The sequence below is a fragment of the Dermacentor andersoni genome, chromosome 11, assembly GCF_023375885.2.
Source record: "Dermacentor andersoni chromosome 11, qqDerAnde1_hic_scaffold, whole genome shotgun sequence".
NCBI classification, from domain to species: Eukaryota; Metazoa; Arthropoda; class Arachnida; order Ixodida; family Ixodidae; genus Dermacentor; species Dermacentor andersoni.
In genome coordinates, this window is record NC_092824.1 from 66,915,340 (window position 1) to 66,931,508 (window position 16,169).

The 16,169-nt window shown below is 46.5% G+C and overlaps 1 protein-coding gene across 1 annotated transcript in view; it reads right to left on the reverse strand.

Annotated features, from left to right (window-relative positions):
* LOC126518373 (zinc finger SWIM domain-containing protein 5-like) overlaps nt 1-16,169 on the reverse strand; it is a 54,438-nt gene that overhangs the window by 14,502 nt on the left and 23,767 nt on the right. The window contains exons 4-11 of the mRNA XM_050168239.3: nt 15,091-15,234; nt 12,298-12,446; nt 11,100-11,250; nt 9,386-9,589; nt 8,139-8,528; nt 4,242-4,487; nt 2,839-2,973; nt 1,575-1,905 (exon numbers count right to left, since the gene is read on the reverse strand). Coding sequence (XP_050024196.2) covers nt 1,575-1,905; nt 2,839-2,973; nt 4,242-4,487; nt 8,139-8,528; nt 9,386-9,589; nt 11,100-11,250; nt 12,298-12,446; nt 15,091-15,234 — 1,750 coding nt within the window. The remainder of the gene's footprint in view (nt 1-1,574; nt 1,906-2,838; nt 2,974-4,241; nt 4,488-8,138; nt 8,529-9,385; nt 9,590-11,099; nt 11,251-12,297; nt 12,447-15,090; nt 15,235-16,169) is intronic.

Sequence of the window (16,169 nt, forward strand, 5' to 3'; positions counted from 1 at the left end):
CAGCTTTTCCCTTTTGCATCTGGGCAAGCTCGAAACCGTCACACGCGGAAGCTGCGTCGATTCAACGTCTGTTCCGTGCAACCAAGGCACGCACCCGTAGCTTTCCTTTCGTAGCAGCGGAAAGTTGTCCGCGAGTATACAGATCACCTTTGGAACAACTTACTTTCACCTTGTGCATTCCATGTGGATGCTGGTCACCCCACGAGGAGTATTACTGCAAGCAACATCTCACTTGCAAGCTTAGCTCAATATTATGGATTTTTGGTAGGGTTGTGCAAATACCGAGTAGTAAGTTTCAAAACGGATATTGAATGAAGAAAAAAAAGCCCTAATATCAAATCGAATATCGAATATGTAAGAAAATCTTTAACAAAACTTAATGCTTACAAATTTTGGGCAACAAAATACAGTGCTGCAAATGCTCTGGAGTATCCTAGCAAGCTATCAGTAACTTAGGCACATAGAAATCGGGATATACAGTATGGCCTACTCTTGCGTAGAAAGTTTTGCTTTCCACTTTTTCTCCAAAATACAGAAGGGCTATCCCAACACCACAGCAGGTGGGTTATCGCAAAGCCAATCTGCAGCACAGATGAAAGGACTGCGCACCATATGGCGCCATCACCATTCTGCGTGTAGCTGGTGCAGACAGCAAAGAGCAGGCACTGTACGAGGCATTTCATTGCCAGGGTCGGCACGACATGTCAAAGATTCTGAAATCTGGAGTATCACGACAGGTTCGCGCGACGCCTGTTCGTAGATCGAACAGTAGTTATCCGATTGGGGGATAAAATTATTAACAATTTATTAACATCGAATATCAATAATTATTCGATGTTATAACGATATCATAAATCTCGATGATATCAATAAATCAACAATTATTAACATAAAACAGTAGATACTCGATTCATGAATCGAATCATTCGAACATTCACTATTTGATTTTTCACCTATACAATTAGTGGCCACTGCATCTTACAAAACTGAAGGGCATAGAGTGCTAGTAAATGACATACAATATACAGTTGAAGTTGCTCGCATGACTAATCCCTTGCATACTCTACGGCGATTCCAAAAACTGCAAAGATCCTCACAAACATATAACGTACAGGAACCCAGGATCGTAATCTCTCAATAATGACAGATTACACAGTACATCCTATCATATTATTGTGTCACATGCTTTGTAAAAGGAAAGGGTTACTGGGGAAAGTGGTGCAGCCAGGAATTTTTTCTTTATTTAGGAGGTGGGTGGAGGCAGGCAAGGGTTGTTGCATTTCGTTTTACGCCAGGTATCCTGGTACACAGAAACTTCAGGGCGGGGGAGTGCAAGGCAAACAACATGGACATTGCTTTAGATCTCTTCTGCCGGTATGTGTCACCCAGGAAAGGTGCCGTATTGCAGTGCATTTTGACGCCTCCTTTTGTGGGCAGGGTGAATGTTACAATAGCAGAGCAGGGGGTCGCCACCACATTTCCTGTACCTATTCGCTACTCTAGCCAATTCATTGGCAAGATATGTCCCTGTGAGCTCACCATAATTAACTTCCAATGGCAACACAACAACTTGCCTGGGTCTTTCCCGCGGCTGTGCCGAAGACGACTGCGAGGAAGGAGGCGACGACGACGAAGAACTGCCAGCACCACCGCCGCCGCCGCCGCCGCCGCCACCACCACCACCATTCCCGTGTGGTGCATGAGAAGGGTGAGGGTGGTGAGACGAGTTTGCAGCTGCGTTGTTGTTGTTGTTGTTGCCACCCCCACCACCACCACCACCTCCACCATTGTTGTTGCCTCCTCCTCCGCCATTGTTCCCTCCACCGCCACCGCCATTTCCACCACCACTGCCGCTACCACTGCCGGTAGCAGCTGCTTCTTCGGCACTGGGGCCTGGCAGAGATTCTGCAAAAATTCATTTAGCAATTCAAAATTAACCATTTTGATTTTGCAACAGGTAGAGTGGTGTCGATATTTAAGTACATCCTTCAGTCACCACTTGCAAAGATGTGCTAGTGTCCACAAAGCATCTCTTTAGCAAGAGCCATCGACAATTGGCCACTGCCGAGGCCATCGTCCCGCTAGCACACTGATCACCATCACAAGTGGTGGACAGCCGGCTGTCAGCAGATTAAAAAACACTCTTACGTACAAGAAATTTTGTGAGTGCAGCACCTGGTAGATTGCTCCAAGAAGGAGCAAGAAACCGTGTGATAATTAATTCATGAGTTAAGCTGTACCAGCACACTCACAAGTGACACAGCGAATGTTCTCAGAATACATATGAAAGCTTCCTAAAATCTTTGGCAATGTTCCTATGCAAGTTGTAAGGTTCTCCAGAGCTTCGAACTTTGTTATAGGCATTACAAGGTGAGCTCTATTCATGTGATTATCCATACTGCCGGACTAAGGAAGTATTATTCCAGGCACACTGCAATCGAAACGATACACTGAAAACATGAAGAGTATGTTCGTCATCGTCATAATAAGGTGTCTCCACATGCCATGCTTGACAAGTCTCAGGCTTCACCAAGCAATTAGACCAAACAGCCTGTACCCTAGTGCATGAATAAAAAACAGCTGCAGCATGCTGCAGCATGCTGCAGCAGCGTTTTCAGCACCGCATGTAAGCTGCACCAGCAGTACCGGGATTAAATTTTTAGCCCCGGTGACATGAACCACACCTACATAGCTCATTCCTTTTCAATTCGCATTTCGTTCTGCTGTGATAGTACACAAGCCATGTTGGCTGCAAGACTGCACATGAAAATGCAGAGCTGCACGCAAGATTGAGGAAAGTGAGGTGAAACACCGAGACAGAACTGTTGCAGTACCCACCGTAGAAGTACTCTAGGTGCTTGCTGTCTGGAACTAGAGAGGCCTCAGCCAGTGTGTCAAACAGGGAACCAATGGGGTTGAGCGGGTGGCCAACCCAGCCCTCCGTGTTGTTGTGCGTTGTAAGGCTGGAGAAACCTGCAAGCAGTCATCCAGGAAAAGAGAAAGGGGATGGGTGTCAGCACTGAAAATGGCCATGATCCCGTGAATCAAGCGCACTCTTAGTTAGAATACTGTTGAAATAAACCAAACAAAGCAGACACACTTAGTCTGTTGCGAGGTGCCTTGTCTGCAGGCTTTAAATACATGTAATTTCCTTTTGCTGAAGCGTATTGTCGAACAGTACCCGTTAATAAATTTGTACTGCATTCGAGAATCCGCTATTCAAAATTGGTGAATATTCATTTCTGTTTGAATATAAGGGATAACAACACTTACAGGAGTTTCGGGGGAGAGAGAGTGATACAAATGAGGACTGTTTCGAGCGGTTCTGCTGCAGGAGACCTGTGTTGGTAAAGACACCAGCCCTTGAGCGAACGAACAGGGGCAGGTAACTTTTGCTGACTAATTTCCAGTCATTAAATAAAAATGGCTCAATTTCCAGCAGCCTAACATGAATTCGTTCTCTTGATTTAGGCAAAGCAATTTCTAATTTAACAAGTCTCGTGGCATTTGCAACCCTTAAATAACAACATGCGGTGCTGTAGCATCATACTTATCTCCTTCAACAAACGCAGTGGTGGTTGCCCACTAACAGCACATGCATGGCTCGCAAACAGGTGGTTAGAGGATCTCCAAAGACGCACAGTGCATTTGGCAGCAAAAACGACGAAGCGACGTGGACGCACCCTGAAGGCTTGGCTCAATCACCTCGGTGGGAGGTCAACGGCAGCATTCTGCCTTCCGATGAGCAGTGTGCACACACAGACTGTAAGCACACTGGCATTCATGCCGAGCTGCTATGTGTGTGCTCTGGTCTGAGCAGTAAGCACCAGGCTAGTGTTGCATTTAACTGGGTGCTGCCTGATGCTGACAGTTTCTCATTGGTCTCATTTCATGCACCAATGAGGTTTAACGCCTCCATTGCCACTGGTGGTGCTCTTCCTGCGAGCGTAGTGAGATGCCTGGTAGCTGCCAGGGCACCGTTTCTTCTCGCCAGCAGGAGTTGCCTTGCATGCTGCTTCGAGCCAACGTGTTGCACAAGCGTATAGTTAAAACCCCATCTGAGAAGTTCAAACGCAATACTAAACCTTGCTATCGCTTTCAATGCTTCGCATCTTTGGGCGAAACTGCTCAAGTTTCTTTGTCTCCTTTTTGGGAAATAAAGCAAATTGAACTGCCATTGCGTTCTTGTGGCTGGGAACTCTACGTGGCTCCACGGCATTGAAGAGGCAGAGGGGACTCACCGGACGAAGAGGACGAAGAGCTGGAGGACGAGGAGGAGGAGGTGCGTCCCCCCCGGTGGTGGTGATGGTGGTGGTGGTGGTGGTGGTGGATGCCCGAGCGCTCCTGCTCGGCCTGCCAGCGGCACTGCCACTCGCGCTGCTGGCGCTTCATGGTGCGCACCACGGCCACCGCCAGCCGCAGGGCCTCCTGCTGGTAGCCGTGCGAGCGCAGGGCCTCCACCCGCGAGCACGCCACCGGGATGGGCTCTGCGCACACGTGTGGAAGCGGCCATCACTGAACTTGCTCCCTTGCAGCAAGGCTGCCGGCAGGAAGACATCGCGGCAGCACAACGCAGGCGGCGCAAATGGCGATACCAAAGATCCAATTGTTTCAGCATCCAGCATTTTTGGCAATACTTCTTTAAAACTAGATTATGAAACGCAAAAAGAGACCACTTAAGCATTAAGCACAGAAATAAGTCATGTTTGTTGCCAAAACAAAGATGACAAGCCAAGAAAAGAAAGGATACACTGGACAACATGCCCATCAATTGCTGCTTTCTTTGTGTGTCGTCATTGTTGTGCTGAAGTTCGCAGTGACATTGAAGGTGCACCAAAACCACGAACAAGGCTGCAATATGCTGGAAAGTTATCTCATAATTCTCAAGGAATCTGTTTCTTCTGTAAATATTCTTCAGCTACAATAATAATGCTTAAATGAGGCTAAGTGAGGTCAGGTCAGGTCAAACGTGAATTTATGAAACCCACCTACTTAACCTAACCATAGAGGAAAACTGCTAACACTGCAAACAGCGTCACCATTGCACAATGCAGCTTCACTTTGAAGTGAGGGTAAGGACTCCAACTGCTCTTGAGATAATATACAGTCGAACCTTGTTATAATGAAGTTCCATTTGACTCCATCCCCCCAAATAGCTTTACTAAATCCAATATTCCTTGCAGGCACATACCATTTGTTACACACTGACATTGTGAACAAATCTCTTAGATTTACTTTATGTACATCATGATGATGGTGATGATGATGATGATGATGTACAACAATTTGTTATATATATGTTTGTTATATCGAAGTTTCATTCTATTATATTCTGTTACCAAAGTTCTGGTAGATTTAAGTATGTTCTGCTTGTTCATTTTATTTTATTTAGTAGATACTGCAGGCCATAATGTTATCCTTGCAGGACAGGTATACATGATTACATATACAGTCGACTCCCGTTAATACGAAGTTCACGGGGGCCACAAAAAACTTCGAATTAAACGAACTTCTAATTAAGCACCAAACACAAAAACAGCACTTTATTTGTGGCGAAATTGAGTATTTTCTCTAATCTAAGAAAAATAGTCGGTCATCTTGCTCTGCTTCTTCTTGCCGAATCGCGCTGCTGAAAGCAAGTTCTGCAGGCTGTAGACGTGGCGGAACGCTTCTTCCGCATTACCTTCAGCGGCAAAGAAACGCTCCGCGAGAGCAAGGCCCGCAGCTACATCGGCAGCCTTAGGTTGTGGCTCGCCTTCAACGTCATCGTCGCTTTCCTGGGTCGCTTCCTGGGGCCGAATAATCTCTACAATTTCGCTATCCGTCAGCGCACCGCACGTTTCGACCGCCTTGTCTACGGCGACGTAAACTTCAAAATTGACGTCCCCGAGAGCATCACCAAAATCAGTGCCGTCAAGCTCGCTTGTTAACGCTTCCTCCGCTGAAATTTCAGAGGCATCCTCCGAAGAAGCTGCCACAAAACCGCAAGCCCTGAAGCAGTTTGCGATTGTTTCTTGCTTCACACGATCCCATGCTCGCGCTAACATGTGGATGGCACTGAGCAGGCTCACCTCATATTTTACGGAGTTATCCATACACAAAATCATGCGCTCGAGGAGGTGCCGCCTGTACAGGACTTTAACATTTTTGATGATGCCTTGGACCATAGGCTGCAAAACAGCCGTTGTGTTTGCAGGCAAAAATGCGAGGCGTATTGCACTCAAGGCTGGCACATTCACGTGAGCAGTGCAGTGATCGACCAGGAACAACACCTTGCGGTTCGAAGAAGCAAACTTGCGGTCCAATCCAGCTCTTGAAGATTTCGACCGTCATCTACGCTTTTTTGTTCGCCTCATAGTCCACAGGCAGCGTCTTCACGCCTTTAAAACATCTCGGTTTCGCGGCTTTCCCACCTATGGCACCCGCGTGGCCTCCGCGATCAGCTCCGGCCACGCGCGGCGGGCGCCGCTTCGCCTCCCGCCGGAGTTGATCGCGGATGCCACGGCAGCCGTAGCAATGAATAATCGCGCCGCTCCAAGAAGGATGGCGTTGCGGGCAGCTGCGGTGGCGATGACACCAACGCGGAGCACGGAGCTGTTGCAGCACTTGAAAAATTGCACATTCTACCAAAGAATGAAGGTCACCTCGAGGATCCCGGCTGAAAATTAACTTCCAATTAAACAATATTACTGGATGAGGACTTCGAATTACCGAGCGATTTCTTCCATAGGATTACATACAAAACTGACGGGACCAGCACTTCACTTCTAATTAACCGAAAATTCCAATTAAGCGGCTTCGAATTATCGGGAGTCGACTGTACAAAAAGAAGGAAAAGTACATCACTTCAATTCAAACAAACAAACAAGCAAACAAAAAACACATATACACATATACAGCAATAACTTGTTAACTCGAAGTAGTAAAAACAGGAAAAAAAGATTAGAGATAAGTGGATTTTCGAGATAAACGAAGTTGTATAAGTTTCAGTGAAAAGTCAAGTTCTTTCTAAAAAATTCACCACTGCGGACCAGCTTGACAACAAGAGCATCTGAACTGGCTCTTCATAAATATTTCAAAGAAAGAAATAAAAGCACACCAGAGATATCAACCAGCTCCTTTTTGCAACACTGCCATTTTATTCTGTGCAGAAAAACTCCGTAAGGCCAGTCGTCTGCTTTGCAGTAGCACTTGGATCTAGAAAGTTTTCCTCGAGCTGCTTCACACCTCACCTGAGCCAATCATTCTCCCCGCTGCACTCAACTTTATTTAGCAGCAGGCAAAGCATGTTTCTTGCTTCGGCTGATGTCGGCACCTCTCGAGGACTTTCACTGCTGTCACCATCGCCTTCACCGTCCCCTCCATTTGCAGCCATCCCAGCGATTTTGGCGTCAGTAAATTCACCTACCCTCGGTGCATCCTGCTCGCATACCGCAAACTCGTGAAAGCTCACGTCACTTTCTGTGGCACTCTTCCCGGTAAGTCCATGATACGTGTGTTGCGTAGAATTTTATTCTACACAATGCACACGTGGTGCGCATTTTTATTTTGTGTTGCGTAGAATAAAAAATCCGGGCTGCATGAGCAGTGCAGAATAAAATTTAAATGAAAATCACACCTCTGATGGTGAATCACGTGCGTTGCATAAAGCGAACAAAATAAGCTGTGTCAAGTGCAGGGTTTCCAGGTCCAAAAAGTGAAAAGTAGCCAGGAAATCGCGAAAAGTAGCCAAAAGGGCAACCAGTTCATTGCAGGTGCTTAAAATGTCGCCCAAGAAGTCGCCAGGCTGCTGCCGTGGCCAACCACTTAAGAAGAAAACGTTGTTGTACCCGATTATGAACTGCTACTTTTGGAGCCTTTCGGTATAGTGCCCTTCGATGCACTTAAAATGTGTCTTTGGAGACCAAAAGCCAAGTGCTATTTCATTGTATTATGCACAGACGATCTTTCTTTTTATTTCACAGCCACAAGAATGCCTCTCATATTACAATCTGGCTTGCAATATGTGTGGTATTTCATAGTAACCCATCTTTATAGCAGACAGTAGCCTCGCTGCATGGAAATCTGAATACGCAAAGATGCTGCCAACACTACAAAGATTCTAAATTTACAATTGAAGTAGATATAGGGCCACTCACCATGCCATAACGGGTAACCCTGTGAGTTGAAGAGGTTGCTCGATGAGGCACAGGAACTGGAACATGACGACGACGACACAGACGACGGCGACGAACACGACGAGAAAGACGACGACGATCCGGACGAGCGGTGGGAATGGGGTTCGGCACAGGCATCGTGTGACAAGATGAAGCGCAAGTGTGGGTCGTCCCACGAGAGCATCCAGGCCTCCAGGGCACGGTGGAAGATGGAACGCGGCGGTGTGACGAGGCCACTCCTCCGTGAGCGCCGGTGCGGGTGGTGGGGTGGTGCACCATTGCCAGCGTGATGGGGACCAGGAGGCACTCCCCGTGGATGGTGGTGGCTCCCGGCGTTGCCCCCATGGTGACCGCCAGGCCCACGGCCATCACCTTTAATGGTGCAAGAATGCAGGCTCATGAAAAAGACTGCTAAATGTACAGGGTTGCTATTCTGGACACCATCAGTTAAGCTATACTCGCAAATTTGCCACTTTGTCAGCTCTGATTGGCTTAAAGGACAGCAGGCGCTCTCCAATTGGTTGAAAACACGACAACGATACAGTGCAACAACAGGATGGAATTTTGCAGCATATGAAACAGCACACTGGGGCAAAGCACATAGTACGAACATTAAAAAAGTAGCAAAGGCACCAGACATCGAACTATTACACTGTGGCTGCAAGGTCCCAGACACAAATAGTATCTACAAGATTCCATAAGGTTGCCAAAAACTGGCTAAATCAAGCCTTACAAGAGAAAAAGAGTCCAGAAAGTGGACAAGCTGGGACTAGGTGGTTTGCCAAGGAGACTTTCACTACTCAATGCAGGTGTGAGAGACAGCCTCAACTGATGACTTAATATGACGGTTATCAAGCACAAAGTCACAAATAATGATAGCTTAAAACAGGCTATAGTTACATTGAATAACATGACTGTTTAGCAAAGTCCAATTAATGCCAAATAGAAGGTGAGCCAAAGTGTCAGTCCAGCAAGCCTCAAAAAGTAGTCAGTTTGGTGGAAAGCAGTCAAACCAGGCAAACCAGCATTTTAAGAACTTTTGTTGCATACCTCGACATCTGAAAATGGCTCTGACAAGAAAAATCATGCAGTTTAGCACTTGCAGTAGACTTGCAATAATTCAAGCTCATCATGACATCTTTGATAAACTGATAACTGAGAGTGCAAGCCAACAGTACACAAAGCGAAAGCGGTTGCTACAAATACGAGTCCAACAGTGACCGACTCACTGTGGCCCCCGCCATCGTCCTCGGACGAGTCAGAAGAATCGTCATCGACCACGAGGGGACGGCGTCCTGTGGCACTGGGACGGAAGTCGGCATCCTCCAGCGGGCAGATGTGCATAGAGGACCACCGCTCCAGCAGCTGACGCCACTGCTGCTTCTCGGCACTCGTGCAGTGTGGGTTAAGAACCACACACACCCACAAGGTGCCTGCAAGGTATATGCACAAGTCTTAGAGGCACACCCAAGTAAATCTCTAAGTGTCACCCAAAACAGTATTAGAAAGCCCAGTGAGAAAACTGAGATGACAACTTCAGAGGGAGGTTATGTTAATGTGTAGGTGACGTATTCTCGGTCGTTCACTTTCAAGGATACAACCACTTTCATGAGATTTTGTGTGACTATAACACTAGATGAATCAGCACCTGTGGACAACAGCATTCCTGGCACGATGTCAAGAATGCTGTTGCCTGTAGACGCTGCTGTGTCGCGGTGTATCAGTTTCGGTTTGACTTCTGCTTGTGCCAGCACTTTCATCTGGCCACCTCGCTTAACTCCTACATCCCTGTGACATCACTGTCCTGAATACTTCCCTTTTTTTCATGATGACATAGTGATGATGCTCATTTTTGCCCACAGATTGAGAGCTGAAACAGCCAACATTAACTACTGCTGTAACAGAAGGTCCTGTGCCAGGCCCCTACTTATGTACAGAGGCTGTACTTTGATGTAGCTCATCTTTCGGCTTCATATGAATTAAGTACAGCTGGTATGTGATAATAGCCGAACTTCATAAGTATAACTTAAACCTTAGCACCTTCTGGATAGCAGAGGGCCTGTACATTCCAAGCTGGGACAACATCCTACCAGAAAGCCAACAGCACACCTTCGTGCGAGGTCGGAGCTGAAGGTAGTGCTTGGTAGAATCATGTTTCCTAAAGCACGGCCTTCAGTTAGATCAGCCTTTTCAGACGATGCCACAACGTCTGAGCGTGGCGGCCTCCTGTTCTCCAAAAGGTGCTGCCTCACAACAGTTTTACTCCCGTGTTCATGTTGCTTCAATCGACACTACATTTCAAGAAAGTGGATAGCAGCATCGCTCCTCGAATAAAGTCACTGCGATTCAATGACGCTTCAAGGCGATTCCTGATTGAAAATTTGACACCCTGTTCTCTGTGCTTGTTCCCAGATGGACTGGAGTGAAGGCTTGTTGTTCAGAACATTCCTCTTCATAAGACTTACAGATGGGCATTACTGAATTACAGTGTCATCTTCAGTCAAGGGTGAGTGCTGTGCTCCACTTTGCAGAGTTGAGCTTTGATTTGAGGGTCATTTGTGAATATGGGTGGGGTTAACGTCGTGTTTGACTGTGCCACTGCCTCCGAAATTTCGCCAACAAAAACGTGCCATCACTTACAATACATGAGAGTTGAAAAATAAATAAATCTGTTAGCAATCTAGGCACGCCTTCTGAAATTGCAATATGCATGGTGCAGTTGTGTCTTCAGCCACCACCAAGGCAGCTCAGCCCTCAATTCTAAATCAAAAGCACAGTTTGCGAGCAAATTCAGTTATATCAGGTTACCCATACACCGAAACTTGTTTAGGGGGCGATGGCACATTGCAGAACTGCACATGAAAAGTAGTCAGGGCAGCAAAACATAGGCACCACGCAAGACACGAAGACGCAAAAAAAAAAAAGAGCAATGACAAGGCCTACCAAGCTGGTCCCAAAGCTGGCGGCATTTGTCGGACATGGGCGTTCCCTGGGCCCGCCAGATGACGAGTCGCGGGTCAGCCAGAAACTGCTCGGTGATGAGACGCAGCATGCGTGCCCCGTTGGAATCACCCGCTCGAAGCATCTCCTTCACCTGCACAGACGCAAGGAGCAAGTATCTACGAGGGTCCAAACCGAAAATGGTATGCGTTATGAATAGAGGCCATAGCCTCAGGTTGCTGGCAAGGCATGCTGCACCAGGGTAGCGTTCATAAATGTGAATTCTTTAGCGTTTAAAGGCGACAGCCATGCTGTGATCTTAAATGATGGTAATGGCCTTGCCAGTATGGAAATATATGCACAGGCACAAATCACACAGAATCCACAACCCTGAGTCTATGACTGTGCTGAGCAGTTCCAATGCCACGTACCCCACCAAAGATTCGCACCTCAACAATGCGATGTACAGAGAGAAGTGTGACGGCACCGTCCATTCTTCCAGGTAATTCAACTTGAAGAAAGGCATAATGTGTACATACACTTCATGTAAGCAGAAGGCCTTGAGAACATGCACCTGAGGCGCCCTTAGCATGGCACTATAATGTTTGAAGGCCATGGATCCGGCTAATACTCTCATGCACACTTTGCTTGATGGCACTCAAGAAACATAAGCATAGCACATTTGATTAATTTAACAGTACTTTTTGAGTCTAACTTCAATCACAATAAAAAGGGTTTCTATTCGCTACCTTTAACATGATTATTTTAAAACCATGATGTGGACAAAGAGTTCATCTTACAACGCAAAATTTCTGTAGTCAGTGCAATGTAGTTGCAGAATAACGGTAGAGCATCTATTTCACAGAGTCCACATCACAGGTCCTTTGCTTTAACCAACCTCATGGCAATGAATGAGAAGGGCAAGCGAGGGGCCAGATTTTTGTTTGTTTCATAATCACATGAAGCCAACAGACAATGAAGCCAAGGAAATTAAGCATAGGTGAATTCACTTGTTCTTTTGCAAGTAACTTCACGCTTTCCTAGGCTTCATAAGCTTGCGACGAGAATTTTTCCAATTTGCAGTGCTGAGACGAACGAGCATGATGTCCTGTGATGTTACACGATGTTAGAAAGATGGCTCCCAAGTGCTTACTCCAGCAAAAGCGCCAACTACTGGGTCATCGCCTGTGGCAGGCCTCACCTTGGAGAAGAGCGCATTGAGCTGCCGGGAGACCATGAAGTACCCGCCCTGGGAGAGGAAGGCGCGCACCTGCTCGCTGACCTGCTCTTCGTCCAGGTGCCAGCTGTGGTCCTCCTCAGCCGAGGCACCCGCCGTAGGGTCGGGGGCCCCTGGGGCAAGGGCACAGTTTTGAAACGACGCCATAAGCAAGAGGTGTCAAGGGGGGCATGCAAATGTTAATGTTTCAGACCAATATGAATCGAATGGTGCCAAAGCGAGTCAAATCAAACCGAATACCGTACACTTTTCAAATGGTCTTTGAAGAAGGAACAGCCTTTCTCAACGTTAATCTTCACATAACAACATTACTAAGTTTCTGTCAATGCACTGCACATTACGAAGTGTTGTTCATTAAAAGCACAAATGGAGCATTAAAAACAAATAAGCAGTTTACTTGCATACTCGGGACTCATTGGTGAGGGCTAGTGATAGCGGTTTAGCCAAAAAGGTCTCGCTCCCTTAGTGGCATTTAGCGCATTCCACAACATAACTTCTTGTGTTTTACATCTACTATGGCCGCGGAGATTAAAGTATAAACCCCATGCAAGCGATCTTGCACGCGACAGCGACAAGCGACGCGATGGAGATGGCTGTCGCGTTCGCTCGTCACCTACAAGTTGCACCCCATGCGAGCGATGACTTCGAGCGACGTCTCCCCAGTGTTGCCGGTACGAGGGCAGCTATATAGGCGCCGAAACTAGCGTGACGCGTGCTTTATTAACTTAAGTTGATGTGTTTTACTGTAAAAAGCAGCATAAAGTATTTCTGAAAGTCTTGCAGTAGGTTCTTATCCTTGCACATATAAAAATTCAATCGTTTGCTCGTTCCGTGCGACAGTCGGAAGTACTTGAGTTATGTACATCCAGTTCCGGCTTCGCGCTATTGGCTAGTCGCTCATAGCACTTCCGGGCGACGAGCGACGAATTCTAGATTTGCAGAACCGAGCGATCTGTTCACGCGACGGCCCGATTCGTCGCTCGTCGCTGTCGCGCACAAAATCGCGCTCATGGGGTTTAGCCTTAAATTAATTGCACAGTTGGCAATTCGAAGTATTAAAACCTCTTTGAAAAATATGCATAATTAGTAATAGTGACAATTCGATTCAAAGACTGATTCAAATATGGTAATATTTGTTTCGTTAGTTGAAGGTTTCAAATATTCATCCACCCATAATTTGTCAAGCTCAATTGAGAGATTAGCATAAAACTAACAAATGCCCCACTGTTTCCAAGCACCAGGGCTTCTTTCTGTAAGCGAGGAAATGATTTTAACGTCACAGAGAGATGGCACTGCCTTGTTATAAATGCAGAACAAGCTTCCACTGATGTAAATCAGATTGATGATGTCTCAAAACTACCACATGGGTTATGAGAGATGCCACAGCGGAGGGCTCTGGGTTAATTTTGATCATCGAAGGTTCTTCAACGTGCACCCAAGGCATGGTATACAACTGCTTTTGCATTCTACCCCAATTAAAGTGCAGCTGCGACGGTATGGTCTCATGATCAGCCTCAGAACACCACAGCTACTGAATTACTGTGACAGGCACCGGCGTAAGTCATTCTGGCCAAACTACAAGTGAGACCACCACAGAACACCATCACTGGTGTTCACCTCGCAAAGTCTTAACCTGTTGATCTCATAACTGATTATGTTTTCTTGTCCCTAAAGTCCAGTTCACATGACGGACATAATCGTGGATTAATCAGTCACGCAGCATATGATAAACATCGGAGCACTTCGTAGCTGGCATTCACACAACAGCGAAGAAAAGCACAGGACAACACAAATCACCAAATATCCACTCTCACTTTTCGTTACACAGATGCCGGCGCAAACATGTTGAAACGCTGAGCACATCCACTTGCAGCCATCAAGTTAAAACAGTGTGAGCTAAGAGTGTTCGCCAAGTCAATGAACGCGTTGGACTGGTTGTAGCTAGGTTAAGGCATTTCGCTGTCAGTCCCTATGTATTTCTCACTGAAAATGACAACTGTGACTTGGCTTTTGTCTGTATCGTGCACCGCTTTGCAGAAACAGAGTGAGCGCAGCAGCAACCGGTGATGTGTGATCCCGATCCCATGATGCGCTACCGGCAAGCTCAAATCGCAATTTGCTCCTCAGTGTAAGGAAGTAAGGAATGCCATGGCGGAGGGCTCCAAGTTACATTTAACCACTGGAGGCACTTTGACATGCTCGTAAATGCAAGTGCATGGGCATTCTTGCATTTGACCTCCATCGCAATGCAATTGTAGCAGCTGGGAATCCAGCCCGTAGTATCAATCCAACAGCAGAACACCATAGCTAGTGAGACACCATGATGGGCGCAGATGTCAATTCACCGACGTTACTGCTACATAGAAGGCAAAGGGAAAACTGACATGTAGATGTCAGCATGCTCACACAGCCATTAGAAAGGTCCTATAGCAAAACAGTAAAGCAGCCTGCTGTGACAACGTCACATGTGAATTTCAAGGTTCCGTATGGTCGGCGTCCATGATGTGCTTCCGGCTACTGCAAGCACACCTGGTGAATGCAGTTAGCAAAAGCACAGCCTTTGAGATCAGCTTCTGTTACTCAGAGAAAGTCATCAGTGCCTATTCCTTGTGTTGTTCCTCAAAACTTTCAGATCCCGAATGTCTACCAACTAGCTGACCTTTCCGCGATTCTCTGACAAAGCTCTTCATGGCTTCGAAAACACCCATCTCGACTGCCATTTGATGGGCAAGCCAACCACTGCACGTGTGTACATACCGGCAATGCGGTTGATTAGTGACCGAGACTGGAGGATCTCATCAGCCAGGCGCTGGGCTGTTGGCAGCACCTCGGTGTGGTGCTCGGCTATCAGGTACTGCAGCAGCTTCTGCAGCTGCTCCCGGTCCAGCTGCAGCAGGGTCTCTGCACAGCAGAACAAGAGAGAAATGTCCCAGTGTCCTCATGCCAACAGAGACGTGCCGCTCGATTTTGCAGACTATGGTACAGTTAGCTTCTCCTAAGCTAGCACGCATGCACTGTCCTCAACGTATGAAATGCAATTCAGCAAATGACCACTTGATGTACAACCAAATCTCATTATAACGAAATACCGGATATAACGAATTATCGTACATAACACGGTAAGCCCAAAATTCATGAATTATTTTTCACTGATATCAAAGCGTTTGATTATAATGAACATCGGATATAGCGAAGGTACTTTCAAGTCGGAGGAGCCTTTATTTAATGAGGGGTGACTTTACTTTGCATGTAGCAGAAGCATACATGCTGCGGACACTAATTAAAAGCATGTGAGTTTTTAAAAAAGCTAAAATTAAACTATGGGTTTTTACATGCAAAAACCATGATCTGATTATGAGGCACGCCGTAGTAGGGGATCCCAGATTAATTTTGAGCACCTGGGGTTCTTTAACATATAACTAAATCTAAAGTACACGGGTGTTCTTGCATTTCATCCCCATCAAAATGGGGATGCTGTAGCCAGGATTTGACCCCGCGACCTCGTGCTTAGCAGTGCAACACCAATGCTGCTAAGCAACCACAGCGGGTAAAGGCATCATTCTAGATAACAGTGACGACTTGCTCGGTGCACCAAACTAGAACACCAAACATACTGGTGGTCATGCCATGACATTATCACATGTTATCTAACATAGTGCTGACACCACGAAGTTTGGAACAGTAGAAACAATATCATTAAACAGTGCTTTGTAATTTATCAAACAATGCGTCAATTGTTTAGAAGGTCCAAAGGTTCCGCAACAGTAAAGTTGACAAATGTATGCTGGAGAGGACAAACAATTAATAAATTGACATTCTGGCTTCCATTAGCGAGC